The 18,214-nt window shown below is 51.1% G+C and overlaps 1 protein-coding gene across 13 annotated transcripts in view; it reads left to right on the top strand.

Annotated features, from left to right (window-relative positions):
• Positions 1-18,214, top strand: part of LOC107265226 (rap guanine nucleotide exchange factor 2) — a 57,441-nt gene that overhangs the window by 27,850 nt on the left and 11,377 nt on the right. For 5 of the 13 annotated variants that reach the window (XM_015734459.2, XM_025082297.1, XM_025082298.1 and 2 more), the window contains 2 exons: positions 10,309-10,384; positions 17,648-17,749. In XM_015734459.2, coding sequence (XP_015589945.1) covers positions 10,309-10,384; positions 17,648-17,749 — 178 coding nt within the window. Of the gene's footprint in view, positions 1-6,668; positions 7,644-10,308; positions 10,385-15,372; positions 15,704-17,647; positions 17,750-18,214 lie in introns of those variants that run through there. The other 8 variants (XM_015734460.2, XM_015734458.2, XM_025082299.1 and 5 more) reach the window with 8 other exon arrangements.

Raw genomic sequence — 18,214 nt, 5'->3', positions numbered from 1 at the left:
TCGTGTACGTTACTCTTGAAACAGAAGATAACTGAACTTGCCGAGAACATCGTCCAGTCCAGTCACGGATAATCGCTCGCTCGACGACGCCTCGCTAAATATTTAGTTTGCTGCTGGCTCGTTGCGAGAATTACGCGAGCGTCGCGTCGTTCTGCTAGCCGAGTTACTATGAGGCGGCGGCAGCAGAGGCAATGCTGCCAGCTTACCAAGAGCACCATCATCAGGGAGAGTACCAGAACCACCGGTGGCAGCAGCAGCCGCAGCAGTATAGCAACGTGGTCTGCTTCTAATATAAATATTAGGGTATGGCAGGATTGCGGCACGTCGCGACGCCACGAAGGGATGTAGGGCGCAGATGTTTTTTCAGGGCGCGTTCCTTCGCTTAGCTTTCTCCTTCCCCCACCTCTTCAGCCGAGCATCCCTCGAACGCTCGTCCAGGCGCACCCTCCCCATTTGACCGATTGGCTTTCGTCTCATCCCTCGATTAACTGGCTGCACGCGCCACACTCCATAGATACTCGATTCTCGTAGATGCGTGGACGGCTGCCGCTGTACAGTGTCGCATTACGTCTCTACGATGGAGGCATTTTATGTCAGCAGGCGGTACGTCGAATCGATTAGCCTTTGCTGAGCCACTCTGGGCAACTATCCCTTTGGATTATTGTTCTCTCTTTTTCTGGCAATCTCTCTCTTTTCGATTGGGGGAAACGTTTCCGTTGAGGCTCCCAATTCAAAGATTTGAATCGCCCTCTGGTTATGCGGTGGCTCGCGTCTCTCTTAAAAGGAAAAAAAAAAAGAAAAAAAAGATCGAGGAGAGATCCATGCGGCCTTAGTCAGCGCGTCCCTTTAGGATTCTTCAGTCTCCTCATCCACATGTCCGATGCCTTTGAATTTCTTTCACTCGTGACGCTCGATATTTGTATGACGTCGTATCGAGGAGGGGTAGAGCATTTTTTTAAGCCAGAAAGATTTAAAGTATAATACGGAAAGCAGAGATCGGCAAATTCAATATCGAACCTCGATTGAAATAGACAGGCCGAACGGACATGGCTTTTCGATGCTCACCGGAAATTATGGAATCACATTACCTGTGATGCTGCTGGGAGAGATTTATCCGGAGAGATCCTGAGAGACGCTGCGTGATATCCAGAGACTCGGAAATGTATATGTGGAGTGCTCGAATGAAATTGGAACATTTCCTTCCGCGCTCCTTACCTTTCGCACACTCTCCGCTCGGCCACTCATCCACTCAGTCTCTATGTCTTTTTTCTATTTTCTTTCTACCTCCGAACTTGGTTGTTCCTTCTTGAAAACCTTTGACGGAGTACGTCTATTCTCTGGACCGCAGCCTCCTTTGGAAGTTTGTCTGTCTAGGATCTCTGAGCGTCTCCTTGCCTACCGTCTCTCTGAAGGCTCTGGGAAACGTCACTCGCAGTCGGACGGATGCTGGCGAAGGTCGCAGACAGGGTCAATACAAGTAGATGAGCTACGCTTATCGAAACTGATATTAGTCTTTTTATCAGTTTGTTAGATTCTTGAGTTTCCATTGAGCGCAAAATGTTCCGTTGGTTCATTCTCAGAGCGGAAAGGAAAAGAACGAGCATCTTCTTCGCCTCACGTTTTGGCTATGACAACATTGACAATGGGAACCAGGCGTGCCGAGTCTTCCGCCACGCGTTAGCTCGGTGCAGCAGCCAAGCTTCAGCAAGTTGCAGGAGGAACGGCTAGATTTACGCTTCCGGTTGTTACAAGTTTGCTTGGGTTCTCGCTAGTCCATTCGTTCGTTCAGCTTAACGGGAAAGATAAAACGTTCTGGCGAGGAGCGACTTTTCCCGTTACGCGCTCGCAGAGTCGCCGATGGATTCGCTTCCTCTCTTGGGAATCGACACTCTCGATATCGGCAGGAGACTTTCCTAGGGATCGCGCAGTATCGGCTCCTGCGGCTTCTGCGATCGGTATAGGCCTTCAAATGTCGCGACGGAAGAACGGAAAGTGGAACGAAGCAAAAGTGCGAAAGATCGAAGATGCTGCGAGTGAGAACGAGAGAGAGAGAGAGAGAGAGAGAGAGAGAGAGAGAGAGGAGAATGACTCGCCAAGAATTTCTTGAGAATTCTCTGGGAATCTTGGAGCAAGACTCCGAGCTGAGAACTCCCGTCGCACGATCCAGGCTCGTTCTCTCACGGCGTTGGAGCCGGTCAATATTCTCTCGGCGGTGATGCTGCTAATGCCGATGATCATGTTGATGATGATGATGATGATGATGATGATCGTGGTGCCTGTAGTAGCGACGGGGTCTAGGAAGGATCGTGCGTCGAGGTGTGCACGTTAAGCAGCTATCAGGACTTTCACCGTGCACTACGGGAACTCAACCTGCTATCGGGTAGACGATGGCGTCGAATAGAAGTCTTCGCTCCGGATCCTCCAGAACCAGGTCGACCAGAGTGAGCGTTGAGAACCACCTTCCCGGTCCTCCGCTCTCTGGGTCCTTTGACCCATTTCATCTCCTTCTATCCGTCACACTTGGACCCTTGATCCCTTTCGTCCCTGCACCCAGTGCCATCCCACTGAGCATCCGTAGCATTCTACTGCTCCGGAAAGATCGTCCTACAGGCTCCTTCGTTCTTAAGACACGAATTTTTGTTTTTCCTTCTGATCCATCGGGTTCCTTACAAGCCCTTAGAATGTCTTCTTTACGAGTCACAATGTTCCAACGTAATTATCCCAGGGTCTAGATGTTATAGGATCGATGAGCTATATAAAAGGATGGAGCGAATGGACCTGATGGAAATGGCAGAGATGGTCGGGCGAGAGACAGAAGAGTTTGAGAAAGGAGTAAGAAAGAAATGCTGACAAAGAGCGGAATCGACCAACGACACGAACTTCAAGTCACCGTTAAAGCCAGAAACGCGTCTTGGGCCGAACCCGTAACATTCCTCGGGCAGCTTCGTGAATGTTTGCACTGCTTCACAATGGTTTACACGTTGGCTGCGATTAAGAAATGGTCCAGCTCCACGTAAGACTCTGTCACGTGACTCTCTTCTCCGCCGTTACCACTCATTAGATTAGGAATTGTTCTCTCGTCTTTTGGTATCTTCCGAACCATAAATCAAAATGATGAAAGCTGCGCGAAGGACGGTGCAAATTGGAAGGAAGAGCAAAGCGAAAGCCAGGAAGTCGCTTTGACAGTGTTTAGGATCGGCGCTGGCGTCGGAGCTGCAGCTGCGACCTTATGGGAATTGCGCTCGTTAGCGGGTTTGAACGGCTCGCTGCCACGAGCTGTGAGAGAATCGCGAATAAGTGGGATTAGGGTGCATCGCACAATGGCCGATTTGCCCGGGATCGTTCATTCGTTTTACTTGGCTCTCGCTGACTGCTCGCTTCCTTAATCCCATCCTGCGACCCCCTCGCCGCACCTTTACCGCGTTACTCTCCGCCGAAGGATTCGCGCGCGTTTACCGTTCCTACCTACGGCGTTTGCACATCGCGAGGTGCGCAATTGCGCGCCAGGGAGAACGTGCGTGTACGCATAGGCGTGCACGATCATCCCGCGATTCCCGTTTCTCACCTCATAACCCCCTCCGCCCTTCTTTCTTCTTCCACCCGTATTCTTTTTGCAACATCCGATTCCCCTTTTACTGCTGCCGGCGACTATTGCTCTGGCTAATTTCTTGCGGCACTCTTTTATTATTTACCGGGAATCCCAGCGGGTCCTTCGCTCGGCTGATCCGATGAAAAGGCTCAGGCACGGTGGGATGTTCGCTGGGAATCGATATTTCTGATTTCCTCGAAGCAGCCTGCTCTCGGATCCTAAAGCGTTTAGAACGTGGAGTCGCGTAGAATGGGGGGCCCTGTACATTCGAATGCTTGGAAGAGGTAGGAACGCCAGAGCCCGTAGAGAGTCCGAGAATAAAAGAATAAAAGAATAAAAGAGTAGTAAGAGAGTAAGAGAGTAAGAGAGTAAGAGAGTGTCGAGCATCAGTGGGCTCGTGGCCGATCCCACTCTCGGGAAACAGGATACATAATAAACTGTAGTAAGCCGCGTGGAGCGTGTAGAGATCGTTGCACCGGAAGACACGGTTCGCGGATTCCAGTGGAAATTGAAATATAGTTAGAACCGTTCGACCCTTCGGCTCGCGGCTACCTGAAGCTTCTCCCGAGTAAACTACTCCGGGGTTGAGATTCGCATCGTCATCGTTTGCCCCCGGAATTGAATTTCCCGCTCCAGGATCCACAAACGCGAGTCTCAACTTCACGGTGTTGCAATAAAAAGGCGCACTCCGTGCCGACCCGTTGCGCTTCCGATGCATTCCGCGTCGCGTCGTGCGTCACTGCCACTGCGCCCCGACGCATTTCGCGACACGGGAGTGCACTCGAAGCTTTTGTCGCAGCAACGAACTTGACCCTGAGACATCCGAGCGCATCTCGTTGCTGAAGTTGGCTATTCGCGCTTCAGCTTAGGGAAGTGTGCAGAAGCGACGGGACAGAGTTGCGTGTCTCTGGGTTGGTCGAGTGACTCTGGAAAAATAGGGACAACGCGCGCCAGGTAATTTCGTAACGAGGAACTTTCGCAACTTTTCCACTCGCGGCTCTGCAGTCGAATGATTTTCTTGACGATCGCGTTACGTAAAGCACCTGAAGACACGTACACGCTGTCAGGATATTGGCACAGAGGGCGCGCGGCGCTTCGGATCTCTCGGTGCTCGATCGCTTCACCGATAAATCCCTTCGAGCAGTCGGGACTTTGAAATTCAAAAGTTTCCCTTCTCCTGCTGCCAAAGGAAGTGGCGCGTTTTTCTCTTGTTTAACGTTCCAGGGAATATATCTCGTGAGGAATTTCGAGCGGAACTTCCGGCTCTAAGCGAGACCGTCGCATTGCGCAAGATCCCTAAATATTCCTAAGCCGAACACTGATTTTCCTCGGGAGAGCCGTATGGCTCGACTCGCATTTATATTTATGTTTTTCTTTACACCCGTTTCCCCTTCGTTCCTTCGTTCCTTCGTTCCACGATTCAAGTCTCCCACCCACTCGCGCTACTATAGCAACCACCCTGTAGCAACCCTCGAAACTTGGCGCCGCATTAATTCATCGAGTTTTCACTCCCTTTTCTGTATCGCACGAATTTCGTTACTCAGAACGTCCTGAGTCGTCGGACGATTCGCTGCTGCCAACCGGCGAATTGTACAGGGCCATCCAGTTCGACGCTCCAGCCTAGTCTGAGACTCGTCAGGCGATAATTCTGGCTTTTAGTCGTTTGGCAACCTGAGAGGGCCTGACGAGGGCCGGGCCAGGTTTCTCGAATGGTATAATCAACTGTCGACAACGATACACGAGTCTTCGACTAGGACGATCTCATCGCGATCATCAATCCTTAACCGATGCGTCTCGGCTGAATCGCCCTCGACGCACGGGAACAGCGTGTTCCATTTGCTGCGTGCACCGAGTCAACTTGTCAAGGAGCTTAAGAAACCTTTCGCTTCATTTTTTATTCCCTTTATTAGTCTTGCCGCCCTGTTCCACAATCCCTCTTTAATCTTCCTTGTCGAGATTTTCTATCCTTTCTCTCCGATGCTCCCTGGGCTTCTGTCGACGTAGGTAGGCGGCTCCCCTGAGGAGGATGCGGGTCTTAAGGTCCCCCAAGTAGCCACCAGTCCCAGGAACACAATGCACCTGCTCGATGCTTCTCCCTACCAGGTAATCCTGACCTCCGCCTGGCTGCAGTTACTTCTATGTGCGGCCATATGTCAGGTATACCTGAGGCAACCTCCTTAAGGCAACCTCGGCATTCTGGCATCCAAATACCTGAGGGTCCTGAGGATCTCGAGAATCCTGTACCATCTCATATACATATAAACGAGATGGAAAGGACGACTCTTCGCTGCGCCAACGAGAATCCTCGAGATGCCGGCGCGTGCTCAAGAGCTTTCGCAAGCTCACCGTATTTCTATACATACTTGAGTAGCTACGTACTCGCCTTCTAAGGCTCTCTCTCTCTCTCTCTCTCTCTCTCTCTCGCTCTCTCTCGTCCCAACCTCCTGCACCTACAGTACACGAATCTCTTTACATACTTGAAAGAAGAATCGCTTCCGCTCGTCGCACTTTCCTCTTTTACTTTCTCCCATCTTCTTCGTGTCTTTAAATCGTCATCCTGCTCGGTCGTTTCGCTTGTTCCACTCCCGACAGAATAGTCGCAGCGTCATCTCGATCGAATTGTCTTTTTTTTTGAGTAAAGTAAAATGAAGACTGTCGTCTGCTAGTTTCGCTGATTGAGGTTGGCACGAGTGGAAAGGAGGATCCTGAGGGCCGGGGGGATGCATCTGCTTAGCCAGTAGGATCTGAATAACGAGGGCCACAGGGATCCCTAGGAACGTCTTCTGGGACTGGCTGGGATGCAGTAAGACGGACTCGAGGAGATCGAGTTTATCGCTCAACGAAACGAAAAGCGATGACGCCAGAAAGGTTGCGTCTAGGATAAACGCGACACCCGAGTCTTCGTCGGTTGTCTCAGATTTATCATATTCTCCTCATCCTCCTCATCCTCCTCCTTCTACCGTTCCCCATTACTCTCTCTCTCTCTCTCTCTCTCTCTCTCTCTCTCTCTCTCTCTCTCTCTCTCTCTCTCTCTCCCTCTCTCCCTCTCCCTCTCCACGTTCTCAGACTCTTATTCTACAGTGCCGGTTTTATCAACGCTTCGAGCAAACAGTCTGATAAGGGGACTAGGGGAATACGCTGTACGTAGAGCGCGAGAGTCTAGGTCCATATAGAGAATTCTTTTATGGCGAGCAGCATCATTTCGGTACTCGGTTGGTTTACAGAGCCAGCGAGAGGGAAGACGCTCTCGCGTTTTGTCTTCGATGGTATCAAGTTCAGTGAATTAATAGGCGAGTTGCAATTGTTCAGGCGGAAGTCGACTTGAGGAAGGAACATTCAAGAAGAATCAAGTCCTCCCGATTATTTTACGATTTGGATGACGTGCTGGCAGCGGAAACGCAAGTTCGATACCTTATTCACTGGATGAACATTGTTCCACGATACAAGAAAGGAATTTAAAAAGTTAAACAGTGATGTTGTCCAGCCTCTCGGTGTTGACCTACACGATTCTCCCGGGAATGATGATCCCCCGGTGGAAGAGGGATGGATAAGAACGGTGCTCTCAGTTCTCTGGGAGGTGAAAGGTGAAAGGTGAAAGGTGAAAGGTGCCAAGCCAAACGAGTCCTCCGGAGTGCTACTCGCGAGGGTTCCTTCCGCTGTCGTGGGCAGCGCCAGTGGTCAGGCCGAGTTGCCAATCAGAGAGAAATGGAGGAGAATTCGAAGCGGCGCGTCCTCGTGTGTGTAAAGTAACAGTTTGAAAGATGCACAAGCACACTACCGGCCAACTGAGAGGTGCTTCCGGTGGAGCTAGTAGAGGACCCGTGAGACGTTGGAACAGCTTCCACGGTGGCGGAGGTGCCACCACATCCGGAAACGGTCTTGGCAATGGAAGCATCGGTAACATCGGTGGGCTTTGCAGTCCTAGACTCGGGCAGGAACCGTACAGGGCCGTGCCCAGGGCCATTCAAGCCCTGCGCAGCGAGAGCGTCGACCGAAGTCACAGGGCGCAGCCACCTCCGCCACCAGCGTTTCCCAGAAGAAGATTCTCCGTATGGTGAGTTTACTCGACTCTGCGGAAAATCGACTTCCTCTGGAATGCTAGGGATATTCCAAGCGGGACTGCCCTGGACACCCTCCCCGAGAACAGGGGCCGTTGGAGGAGAGACCTCCAACGGCGAGTCGTCAATGCCTCGCGCGGTGCCTTTGAGAAAAAGCATAACGCCAGAGCTAATAAACTAATGGTCTCCCGGTAATATTTGATTAGACTGAGTGGACGAGTGTCTGGTTGGTAAAACGGTGCAGATAATTTTACTAAGTGAATGCGACACGTACGAGCTGTACGAGTTGACTCCCACCCGCGCTCAGGCTCTTCTCCTCCTCTCCTCCTCTCCTCCTCTCCTCTTCTCCTCCTCCTCCCAACCGCTCGGCGACTTCCTCCGCGGCCGTCGGGCTGCTCGATCCGCCTACGCCAACCGGCAGCTTCGCATTTTAAACCGTCTCCCGGCTTTTCCCTCTATTTTCCACAAGGCAGCTCGAAAGCTCCTTTGGTCCTTTGGCCAACTCGTAATTCCCGATACTCATTGGAAGCATCAGCCCCTTCGGCTGTTCAGGAAACGCCGAGACACCCGTCCGTCTGACTGGCGAACTCCTCGACATCCAAGCGACCGAATCTGGAACAGGAACCGAGAGGTCCCGTCTCTCGCTGAAACACTCGCGGGCGCTTCGAATGAACGTGTTTGCACCTTCGGCATCCTCCTTGCCGGCATTCTTGTTATAACTATAGCTGCCTCGGGCTTCGTCAGCAGACTAGGTACTAGGTACTAGGTCCATTGACAGCGCAACTTTTGATCTCGCACGGGAGAACAGTATATCATATAACAGGTTGCATCATCTTCATTTAGCGGCTCGATTGCGAATGTCAGCAGCGAGATCGATTAAGAGGGAGCTCCGAAGCTATAGAGCTCCAGGAATTATTTCATCCGGGAAATTTATTCTGATCTCTGGATGGAAGGTTCCCAGCGAAGGAGCAGTGTCGCGAAAACACTTCCACGCGACCAAGCGATTCCACGCACCTGTCGCATCAGTCGCTGATTCCGATCAGACTGTTTACACGCCGTAGACGACTGAAACAACCGCGGAAAGTAATTTATCCCGCGAAACGCAGAGCTCGAGCTGCTTATCAGTGAGTCATCCGAATTGCTCTCGCACAGAAGAGCTTCAAGGGCAGCAGCCCAACGGTCATCTTCTTTCACGTGGACGTTCCAAGGTCGACGCACAAAGCGCCGAGGGCAGCCCCAGGCTTTTAAATCGATCAGAGAACCACCACGTAGTCCGTTTCATAAGGGGCTGTCTGGGGGATTAACGGGGGACCCTCCCTCGACGCTACCCCTAATTTTCACAGCATGCCTGTTAAGCATCGCGGAACATCTGTCTCTGGCGAACGATTAAATGGTCTGGGCAAATATGGAGCTCAATGAGAATTTGCACTGCGGATCAGGGACCAGTCGGAGGGAGGAGACACGGATGCTGCGTCCTTCCCAATGACACGTTCGTCTCTTCTCCCTGATTCTTCTCCGGGACAACGTCAAAAGAGACGTTCTTTTCCACGTGGGTATGGACCCGCGTGCGGTTGTGCGGTTGTGCGGCGTGCGGTTCCTTTGACCGGCTAATATACGGTATAGTGCATTAGGGTCACGGAAGCAATGAGAATCCCATGGGGAGAGTAAATGGTGTGTCAAGGTCCCATCCGCGCCAAGTTTTACGCCCTGCGGCGAGACATCGGACCGGATGCGTAACATTACGGAATTCGAGATGATCCGCCATCGAACGTCGCCAATTTGCTTCTAACTTCGTCACTCTTAAGCTCTACCGACGTGTTCGATCCTTTTCACGAATTACCTAGCACGTTCCCTATATGGGGATTTTGGTAGAACGATACGGGGGTTCAAAGGGTCTCCCAGCCAGAATTTTGACTTATGGCTGCACTCATCGTGTTCTTTTGATCTCACAGGCAAATCCAATAGATGCGCGTTATCGATTGCAGTGGCGCAGCGTTCGGAGGAATCGGGACTCGGGTTTAATGAAACTCTTGAAATGTGCACGGATGCCAAAGAGGATTTACGGAAGAATTCGCTTGGCTGTTTTTTTGCTTTTTGTCTTCCCTGAAGATTCATGCGAGCGAATCGGCTGTAGAATCGCAGGGAGTCGCGTCGAATCCATCGAACGGAAACGAGCTCAGTGCGACTCGCGACTTCCTTCCTTCCTTTTGTGTGGCGAAAGCACGTGGTGCCTGCAAAGCCATGAAGCACGCGAGAGGAAAGCGGCAGTTCGCCGGTGCGACTGGCCGTCGCGCATAAAGTCTAGTTTTTTCATGCAGGGAATTCGGCGACAGTCTCAAAAGAATTAAGCCACTGAAAATGGCACTCCTGCCGCGTAAATCATATCTCGAGTATATATATATATATATAGTCGCGATAGTCGGAAGGCGAAGGGAGGAAGATAATCCAGCAAGGGATTACGCCTTTGCTTCGGTCTGATGGAGAAGGAAGAAGGATGCTGAGGGTCGACTGGAGGCCGAGAGATGAAAGAGAAAGAGAATGCAAAAATCCTCAGGGATTTTCATTATTAATAACTTATATTTGGGTAATAGAGATTCGCTGACGAATGGAGATTGAAGATGGAGAGAAATTAAATGCTTCTTTTTCTTGTTGATGTTTCAGCTTTGGGAAGCGGACGGGCGGAAGTGCCAGGAGACCCAACGAATGTTTCGTCCTCGAACCCTCCGAGATGATTGTCGTAAGTAGATTGTATACATTTAGCCGTGCCCACAGCTTTTATCGAGTCCGTGAGAGAAGCAGACGGACTGTCGTCTGACAATGATAGAGGATTGCACCTGCTCCATTCGTTTGACGTATCAGAGAAGCACTTCAGTGCACGTGTTACGTAGGAGCGCAGATAATAGTCGTGTCTCGCGATATCGCGAAAGACAATACCCTCCAGACGAGAGTCACGAGACTCCAGACAGTGCAGGCTGGACAGTTAATCGATATACTTCTCTCTCGGCAGATATGCGTGAGTCGTTTAGTGGATGGCTAGAAAGAGGCTCGCACGTGCAGCCTATAATACCGAGAGTTATGGAGGCGAAATGTTTTTCGATACTGCCTGCCCTCTGCAGCGCGCGCGAGGGGCTCCTTCTGCTCCTTGGAAACCCATCACTTCCACCAGAATACCCTAGCGAAAGCTCCGCCCGCTGGAAATGACCAATTCCTCTGTCAATTTCCTTATTCCTGTATAAAGTCATTTCATTAGGAACGCACTGACTAGAAATCGAAACACGTTCGAAAGAATTTAAACGAGTCGGTGGAAGCTCGAATTTCGTTAGCGCTTTACCTTCCGGGACGTATCGCTGCCCTTGACTCTCAGCGCCATCTAGCGGGAATGCCTCAAACTACAGATGGACGCGTTACCATCGGAGAGCTTGCCGGAGAAGGTTATTAACGTTTGGGTCGAGGTACGAAGTTGCGTAATCCACTTGTGCATCGTTCCATGCAATATATAACCACAGATGCGACTTCCTGTCGCCGTACCGAATCATCATTCACTCACTCGTACCTTATCGGTCCACGCACAGAGTTTTTTTTTTTTTTTTTTTCGATGAGTGCATCACATGAATCACATCCGTCAGATACAGGAAATTGTATTTGTACTTTTTACATCCTTTTAGAATCACGTCCTCTGTACTCCTTTTGACCGACACCCCCCGTACCATCGTTGAACGGGGGATTTTAAAATTCTGTTTTTCATCTTACTTAAAATCATTCTAATCCAGAACGCCCGTCGTTCCGGTGCTACTCTGGATTAGCACCAAAGCATTAGGCTTACCTGTTCCAGTTTCGACGCACAACCTTTGACCTTACTCCCGCTTGATCCTCCGGTCCTTTCCGGTATCGTTGTATCGGTTAATCCAAGGGGAGGGCAATTTACCCTTTTCAATTCCCGTAACTCATAGCCCAGCAGAGGTTCATCGTTCCACCTCTTGTCCCTTGAGCTAATTAAGGTAATCCTATTACTTATAGCAGTACGTGTAGCCTCGCACGAATTAGAGTCAACCTCGTGTCATAATTAGCTTTGCTCGCTCGTGGCGCCCTCGCCTACTCACTCGGCAGAACGGCCACTCGTGTCTCTCCAGTCGGGGCGGAACGTGCTGCCACGATGTCGATGCTCGAGGGAGGCTTCTCTCATTGCTCCTCTCGCTTCACGACTCTTTACAATATTCGAGGGATCAATTTTCCCCGAGATTTATCCTACAAACCAGAATGATGGGGGTTGGGATTGAACGAGGAAGGGTGGATCGCGTAACCACGCGCCTGTGAAGTCCTACGGGAAATGCACTCGAGTCATCAGTGGGAGTGACTATCGGCGCGGATGGAACACCCGTCGGAAATTCCCTATCGCTCGCGAAACTTACGGACGCCTACGTTTGACGTCACTGTCTGCATGCGTATCGTCTGTCCTGTTCGGTACCAGCCGACGGCAGCCGTCGGGACGGACAGGCACGAGCAGCTTCGTCGTCGTCCATTCGATATAGAGTCAATTACCGATAGTGGAACAATAACAAATATTTAAGAATTTTAACTGAGGGACGCGACTGCGTTCAGGTAGGTAGTCGAGGATTTAAAAGATTCTTCGTTTAGACCTTTCGTCAAAGACGCATCTCCCAAGATGGTCAAAATAGCTCAGACTGCACGGGGCGTCGCCTTGACGCTTCTGCAAACAATTAACTTAAAATGGCAGTCTGTGGTTTTCGACCTAAATTAGACGATAGCTCACGACTGATTACATCACATTAAAAGATCGTCAATTCCGAGAGTTCCAAATGCGTCGTTGTCGTGGTCGATGATGCCGGAATCCCAAATAATTCTAGCAAGTGTATCTCCGAGAGAGAGAGAGAGAGAGAGAGAGAGGGAGAATTCCCGCTGGAAAAGGAGGACGCTCGCCACATCCGGTGTGCGTAAACGTATCTAACTGTCCTGACTTGAATGAGGTCCTCGCTAGAAGTCACCGCGACTGCAAGAAAATAAATGAAACGGGTGACATGGACGCTCGCGTCTCGACGCTCATGACTTTTGTGTTCTTTGGAAAAAAAGAAAAAACTTGGTACTCGGGAGAATGAATTTCTCTCATGGTTCATCGGACAGAACTAAGAGTACGTGTTAAGTAGGTAAGTAATATTCCCGGCGCAAAATATGAGAAGCGAAAAAATTGAAATGAATGAAAAAGAAAACGGAGGAGTCACTGGAGCCGCCGGAGCTGCGGGAGAAAAGGACTGCTGGGAATTCCGAAGCCTAAGTCCCGTTGAAACTGTCAGAACTAGGTGAACCGAAGGTTTTCCGTTCCTTCGACTTGTCCAGCTCAACGGCGTCGTTCTCGGAAGCAGAACGGCAGACAGTTCTGACAAAAACCCTCCGGCGAAAGCCCTTCTCCTCACTCTCTCCGGTCCTCCTTCTTCTCCCCTTGCTTCTTGGCAGCTCTCTCTCTCTCTCTCTCTCTCTCTCGCTCTCTCGCTCTCTCGCTCTCTTACCTTCCTTCTCGTTCCCTCACGCATGCACGTGCACAGCCCAGCAGGAATGGTGCGTCGTTCCGAAAATAAGCCAGCGGCCAGACAAAAATGTCGGGCGCCCACGAGAGTCGTCGAAAGTACAAATTTTTCGAATTTTTACCACAACCCCAGACATTGGCTTCGCTTTGAACGACTCTCTCGACTCTTAGCCAGCACCGGATCTGCTTCCTATTCCGTTCTCGGAATAGGACTCACTTCCGGCATAAGTCTACGTCAACTCCTTCGTGCTACAGATCCGTAGCTCTCTCTCTCTCTCTCTCTCTCTCTCTCTCTCTCTCTTAATCGCTTTAATTCGATCGGCCGGACCTTCTTCCTCCAGTTTCTCGTAGCGCGGTATGACCTAACCTTGATCGGTGCACCTGTCACCGTCTGGTCGAACGCACGTGGTCACGTGAACGCACCTCGACCGTGCGGCCGCCGCACGACGCATTCGCCTCAGCCAGAACTGACAATGAGCTGCAGTCCTCGCGGGCACCTCGGCCGATATCTGCGCTCTGCGCCTAATCTGCCGAGTTTGCGACACCTAGTGTCCCTTGCGACGGGCGACCAGCGACCAGCGACAGAAACTCGCGAGTGCGCCTGGCTGGCGTCCTCGCCCGATCACTTTCCATTGATGCGTCCCTCCTCGCTCGATCCCCTCCTCTCTCCCCTTCGTTCCACCACATAACAGTATTTATCTTCGTTTTCGCATCCTCACGCTACGCTCTGCTCTGTGTTTGAGTCTCCTGGCTGTACCATTCTCTCCGGGTGATTCTGGACGCGCACGCGGCGCCTCGCTTTCCGTTACTCACGAAGCAGCAGCCGCCGCCCCCGCCTTCGAGGAAACAGAGGCCTATCCGAGAGACTGATAACGCTCTTATCTGGAGCCGCTGGCGAAGCCGCCGCAGCGACTCCAGTGATCGATCGACGCGCAAACGGGTCGGATCCCTGAGTTCTTTTTCCCGCAGTTAAACTTCCTTCTACGTTTCCAAGTCTACCTTGCTAATCGTCGCGAGCGATCGATCGCTTGGAAGTCCTACCTGCGACCTACCTGCGACCTACCTGCGACCTCCGTCCTAGTGCTTCCGGTCGCAAGACTCAATAGTCTGAGCTCCGAGTGTTATCTTATTGCTTTCGAGGATCGTTGCCTTATCAAATATCACGAACGAGCAGTTATTGATATAAAGATCACTGTCGTCTTCCCCGATAGACGCAGCGAAGGGAACGCGGGGAGCTACAGGAGGTAGGCCCCATGCACGCAGCTCCGTGCACGTCACGGAAGGAGTTCCGTACTGCTCGTAAGCTCCTACAGTGTTTCATATCCTAGATGGAACAGGCAAATTGGGAGGAAAAAGTGTAGCTCGATGAGCGCACGACGTCAGTACGCGCGACACTTTCTTCAGACATTTCTTTAGGCATCTGACGCCAATGCCGTCCCAAAGCGGCTGCAGGATGAACCGAAAATAAAGCATAGACGTCGTCGTGAACCTCGCGAGTGCCTATGAATATCAGTAAATATAGGCGTGTGACTCTCCCCCGTGCATAAGACTCTTTTGAGCATTTTTTGAGCTCCTCCCTTCGATTTGCTCTTCTCCTTTGTTTCCACTCCGGACGTCCATCTTCTCCCTCTTATCGCGTCTTGTTCTTGTCATTTTTCAAAATCGCTATCTCATTCGAATTTCGGATGGAATTGCCTTTGACAGCATCAAGATGTCTGCCTTTTTCCCCCAAATACTGTAGGTTCGAGAAAGGACGCGGTAAAGAGCGAAGATAGGAAGGGAGAAAAGTAAAAAAGTAAGAAAGCAATGAACACGAGGAGGTGGGGTTGGGGGGACACGTGAACACGTGTGTGGCGAAGGGTCACGTGACAGAACGACTCGTTCTCTTTACTCGGCTCCACGTACGGATCCTGAGTGGCTCCAGTACTGCTTGGCTTCCCGTCGAGTTTGTGTCCAGCGAATCGTCCGCTTCGTTCGGCTCGTTCGGCTCGTTCGGCTCGTTCGCCACCCTGATACTTGCCTGTTCTCCATTCTCCTTCCGTCCAGCCACCATTATTCTCTCGGCGATTAGATTTTGCATCGCGATCCAGGCAATCAGGCATCTGCCTTCGACGGGCACAGAGTCCACGGGGTCCACGGCGGACGTTTCTCGAAGATCGCTTAATACTCTCGGGGAAGCCGCAGGCTGGGTGCCATGTCCATGGAGAAGTGCAGCAGGTCTTAAAGTCTGGCTGTCATCGACGCGTCTTTCTCTTTGTGCAGAGTCGCAATATTGGAAATGGTGTCGCGATGGATAGCGCGAGTGTCAGGCGCGAGAGTGCAGTAGACATTACAGTGCTAGCAGGATTATTGTGAACAAGTGAAATCTCTCGTGCGAGGAAGATATTTTGAGAAAAAATGCTGAAGCATGCGGGAAGACCTGGGAGACCACGGGTGGTCATGAGGAAGCGAACGGGTCGTTCCGTGTCCAGGAGTTGGCCCGGGACACCCAACACCCTCTCCGTCGTCTCGTCCGAGGTAAACAAAAGCCCGATGCATCCTCGAATTACGCTTAAGGCCCCATCCGCTATTCATTGCTTTCGGAAATAGGTGCCTCGCCTCTCCCGGCTCTTCCGCCTCCCTGTGTATTTTTATTCACTCCTCTCGTCTCCTCGTGGTCGCATTCATGTGTCTGGACGTGCACGCGTGTGCACTCTCTCTCTCTCTCTCTCTCTCTCTTGCCTGTGGAAGCTGCACGAGATGCGTCCTGCTGTCTCAGTGCGTGGGTCTGGACGTGCACGCGTGTGCACTGGCTCTTCCGCCTCCCTGTGTATTTTTATTCACTCCTCTCGTCTCCTCGTGGTCGCATTCATGTGTCTGGACGTGCACGCGTGTGCACTCTCTCTCTCTCTCTCTCTCTCTCTCTTGCCTGTGGAAGCTGCACGAGATGCGTCCTGCTGTCTCAGTGCGTGGGTGTCCGTCCGTATCTTTCTGGTACATGCGAGTTCATCTACCGAGACGTTTAACGTGTGTGCGGCCGAGTTCACCCACGCGGGTCGAGACGGGGCCCACGCAGAGAAGCAATTGGAAGAAGGCAAAATGGTTCGAAATAGTTGGGGTATTTCAGGACTGCCTTTGCTTCCTCAATGAGTTCGGATCGATTTTGGAAAATCTTCGACACCATTTGTCAGCTGCGTTTTGGCGAAACTACAGCAATAGGAATTCCCGTGCCCGAAGGACGTCGGACCTTTTACCTTCCTGACGATACCTGCAAAGCATCACGCGAGTCTAACCTTTTCTGGGAACGAATGGCTGCATCGAACGAAGGACCCTCAGGATGCGACGCAAGTGGACTCGAGGCGGCTAATAATTGCCAGGCTAATCCTGCTGCCCGTTCCGAGTCTAACAAAGGAATTAAAGACGGCGGTGGCTTTGCTTGCCCGTCCTGCTCGTTTGACACTCGATTCTCGTCGACCATCAATTCTTTGTGATTTCTTTATTGCGCAACCAAAACTGCACACACACATTGCTGCGTAGTTGTTTACGCGTCGCGTCACGCGCGCCTCTCGTTTCATTTGGCTCAGCTTCGTTTTGCGAGTTCGCCGTCGCTTTACCTTCTCCTTCTGTTCCACCGTGTAATTGGGCTCGGGCAAACGGAGTCGCTTCTGTTCGATCCTATTGCTCGAGAGCCCGTTCTTACGCACCGTGTGTGAGTAGAGGGGGCACCCGAACAAAGTCCTTAAGGATTTCTCAGGAACGCGGCGAGAAATCGTTTGGGAAGATACCTGAGAGAATTCAATATTTTGAAGCCGTCCGGAAAATTCGAATTGGCTTAAAACTAGAGCGCGACTTTTCATCGGCTTCGGCTTCTTTCTTCCTTCGAATATTCCCAGTTTTCTTATGGCGTCGGCGCCGTCTGCCGCAGATTACATTTCCTTTCCGATCGTCAATTGCGCACAATATTAAATTGAGTAAGTCGCCTCTTTGTTTTCGTCAGAACTCTGATCGTCTCTCGAGAGACGACTGACCGAGATCCTCTTATGGACCATTGATTTATTGACTTGCAGTAGAGATCATTTATGGAAACCGAAAGCAAAGTGAGACTGAAACTGAAGCAGGAGTTTGACGCTGGCAACGAGGCTCGACGGGCTGTTGTGCCTCTGTTATGAATGGCGAACAGTCGCGTTGTGTATCTGCCGGAAGTCCGGCCTACGAGTTCCGGCTCGACGTGCGTTCGCATCTTGTTGTCTTTCTGGCAACAAGGGCTGTCACTGTATCCGACAAACAGAGAACACAGAGCTCAGTCGGGCTGCTACAAGAGAAAAGTTACACAGGCACGGTATCGCGTAATACTAAATGCGCCTCGTGTTTCGGCCGACTGACTGCCGAAATATCCTCGCAGTTCATTAAAAAAGGCTAATATCGTAATGCAATACGAGATAAGTATTAGTGGCTAATATCGTTATCCACTTCATTTTACAGATTGACTACCCGGAAATACATGCTGGAGGAAGGATGCATCGTCCTCCACATCCTCATCCCATTACGGACCATCGCCAGGTCAACCTGGTTTTCGACGACACGGTAATGATTCTGACTTTATTATATTTATTCCTGAGCGATTGTCGCTCACTTCGCGGTCTGGAATTGTTGCACCCACGTCTCTTCTCACGTTTCATTGTAAAGAACCGATAAACATGCCCTCATGTCCTGCCCTCAGTGAATTTCACTCTCACGCCCTCTCACGAACGCAATTCTCCCTACGAGCAGAGATATGGCTGTAAATTCATCCATGCTCCTGTGCCAGACATAGACTGTCTCTCACTATATTCCGTTTCATGCGTCTTTATTAGTTTCTGGAAGTCCATGAGAAGTTAGCGTGTTATGTCTAAGGGATCATCGGCGTTACTGCCGATGCTACGCAGTCCCTCGAGAGAGGTATTGGAACTGAATGAGACCGAACAATTCGGAAAGTATGCGGACAAAAGGAAAAGTGAGAGACGGTGCGGCATAACGGGTCGTATACATCATGAGCCGGTTCGGCCAGTG

This window comes from Cephus cinctus, unplaced genomic scaffold (genome assembly GCF_000341935.2).
Source record: "Cephus cinctus unplaced genomic scaffold, Ccin1 Ccin1_scaffold0215, whole genome shotgun sequence".
Classification (NCBI taxonomy): Eukaryota; Metazoa; Arthropoda; class Insecta; order Hymenoptera; family Cephidae; genus Cephus; species Cephus cinctus.
This window is presented reverse-complemented; position numbering and strand designations above follow the sequence as displayed.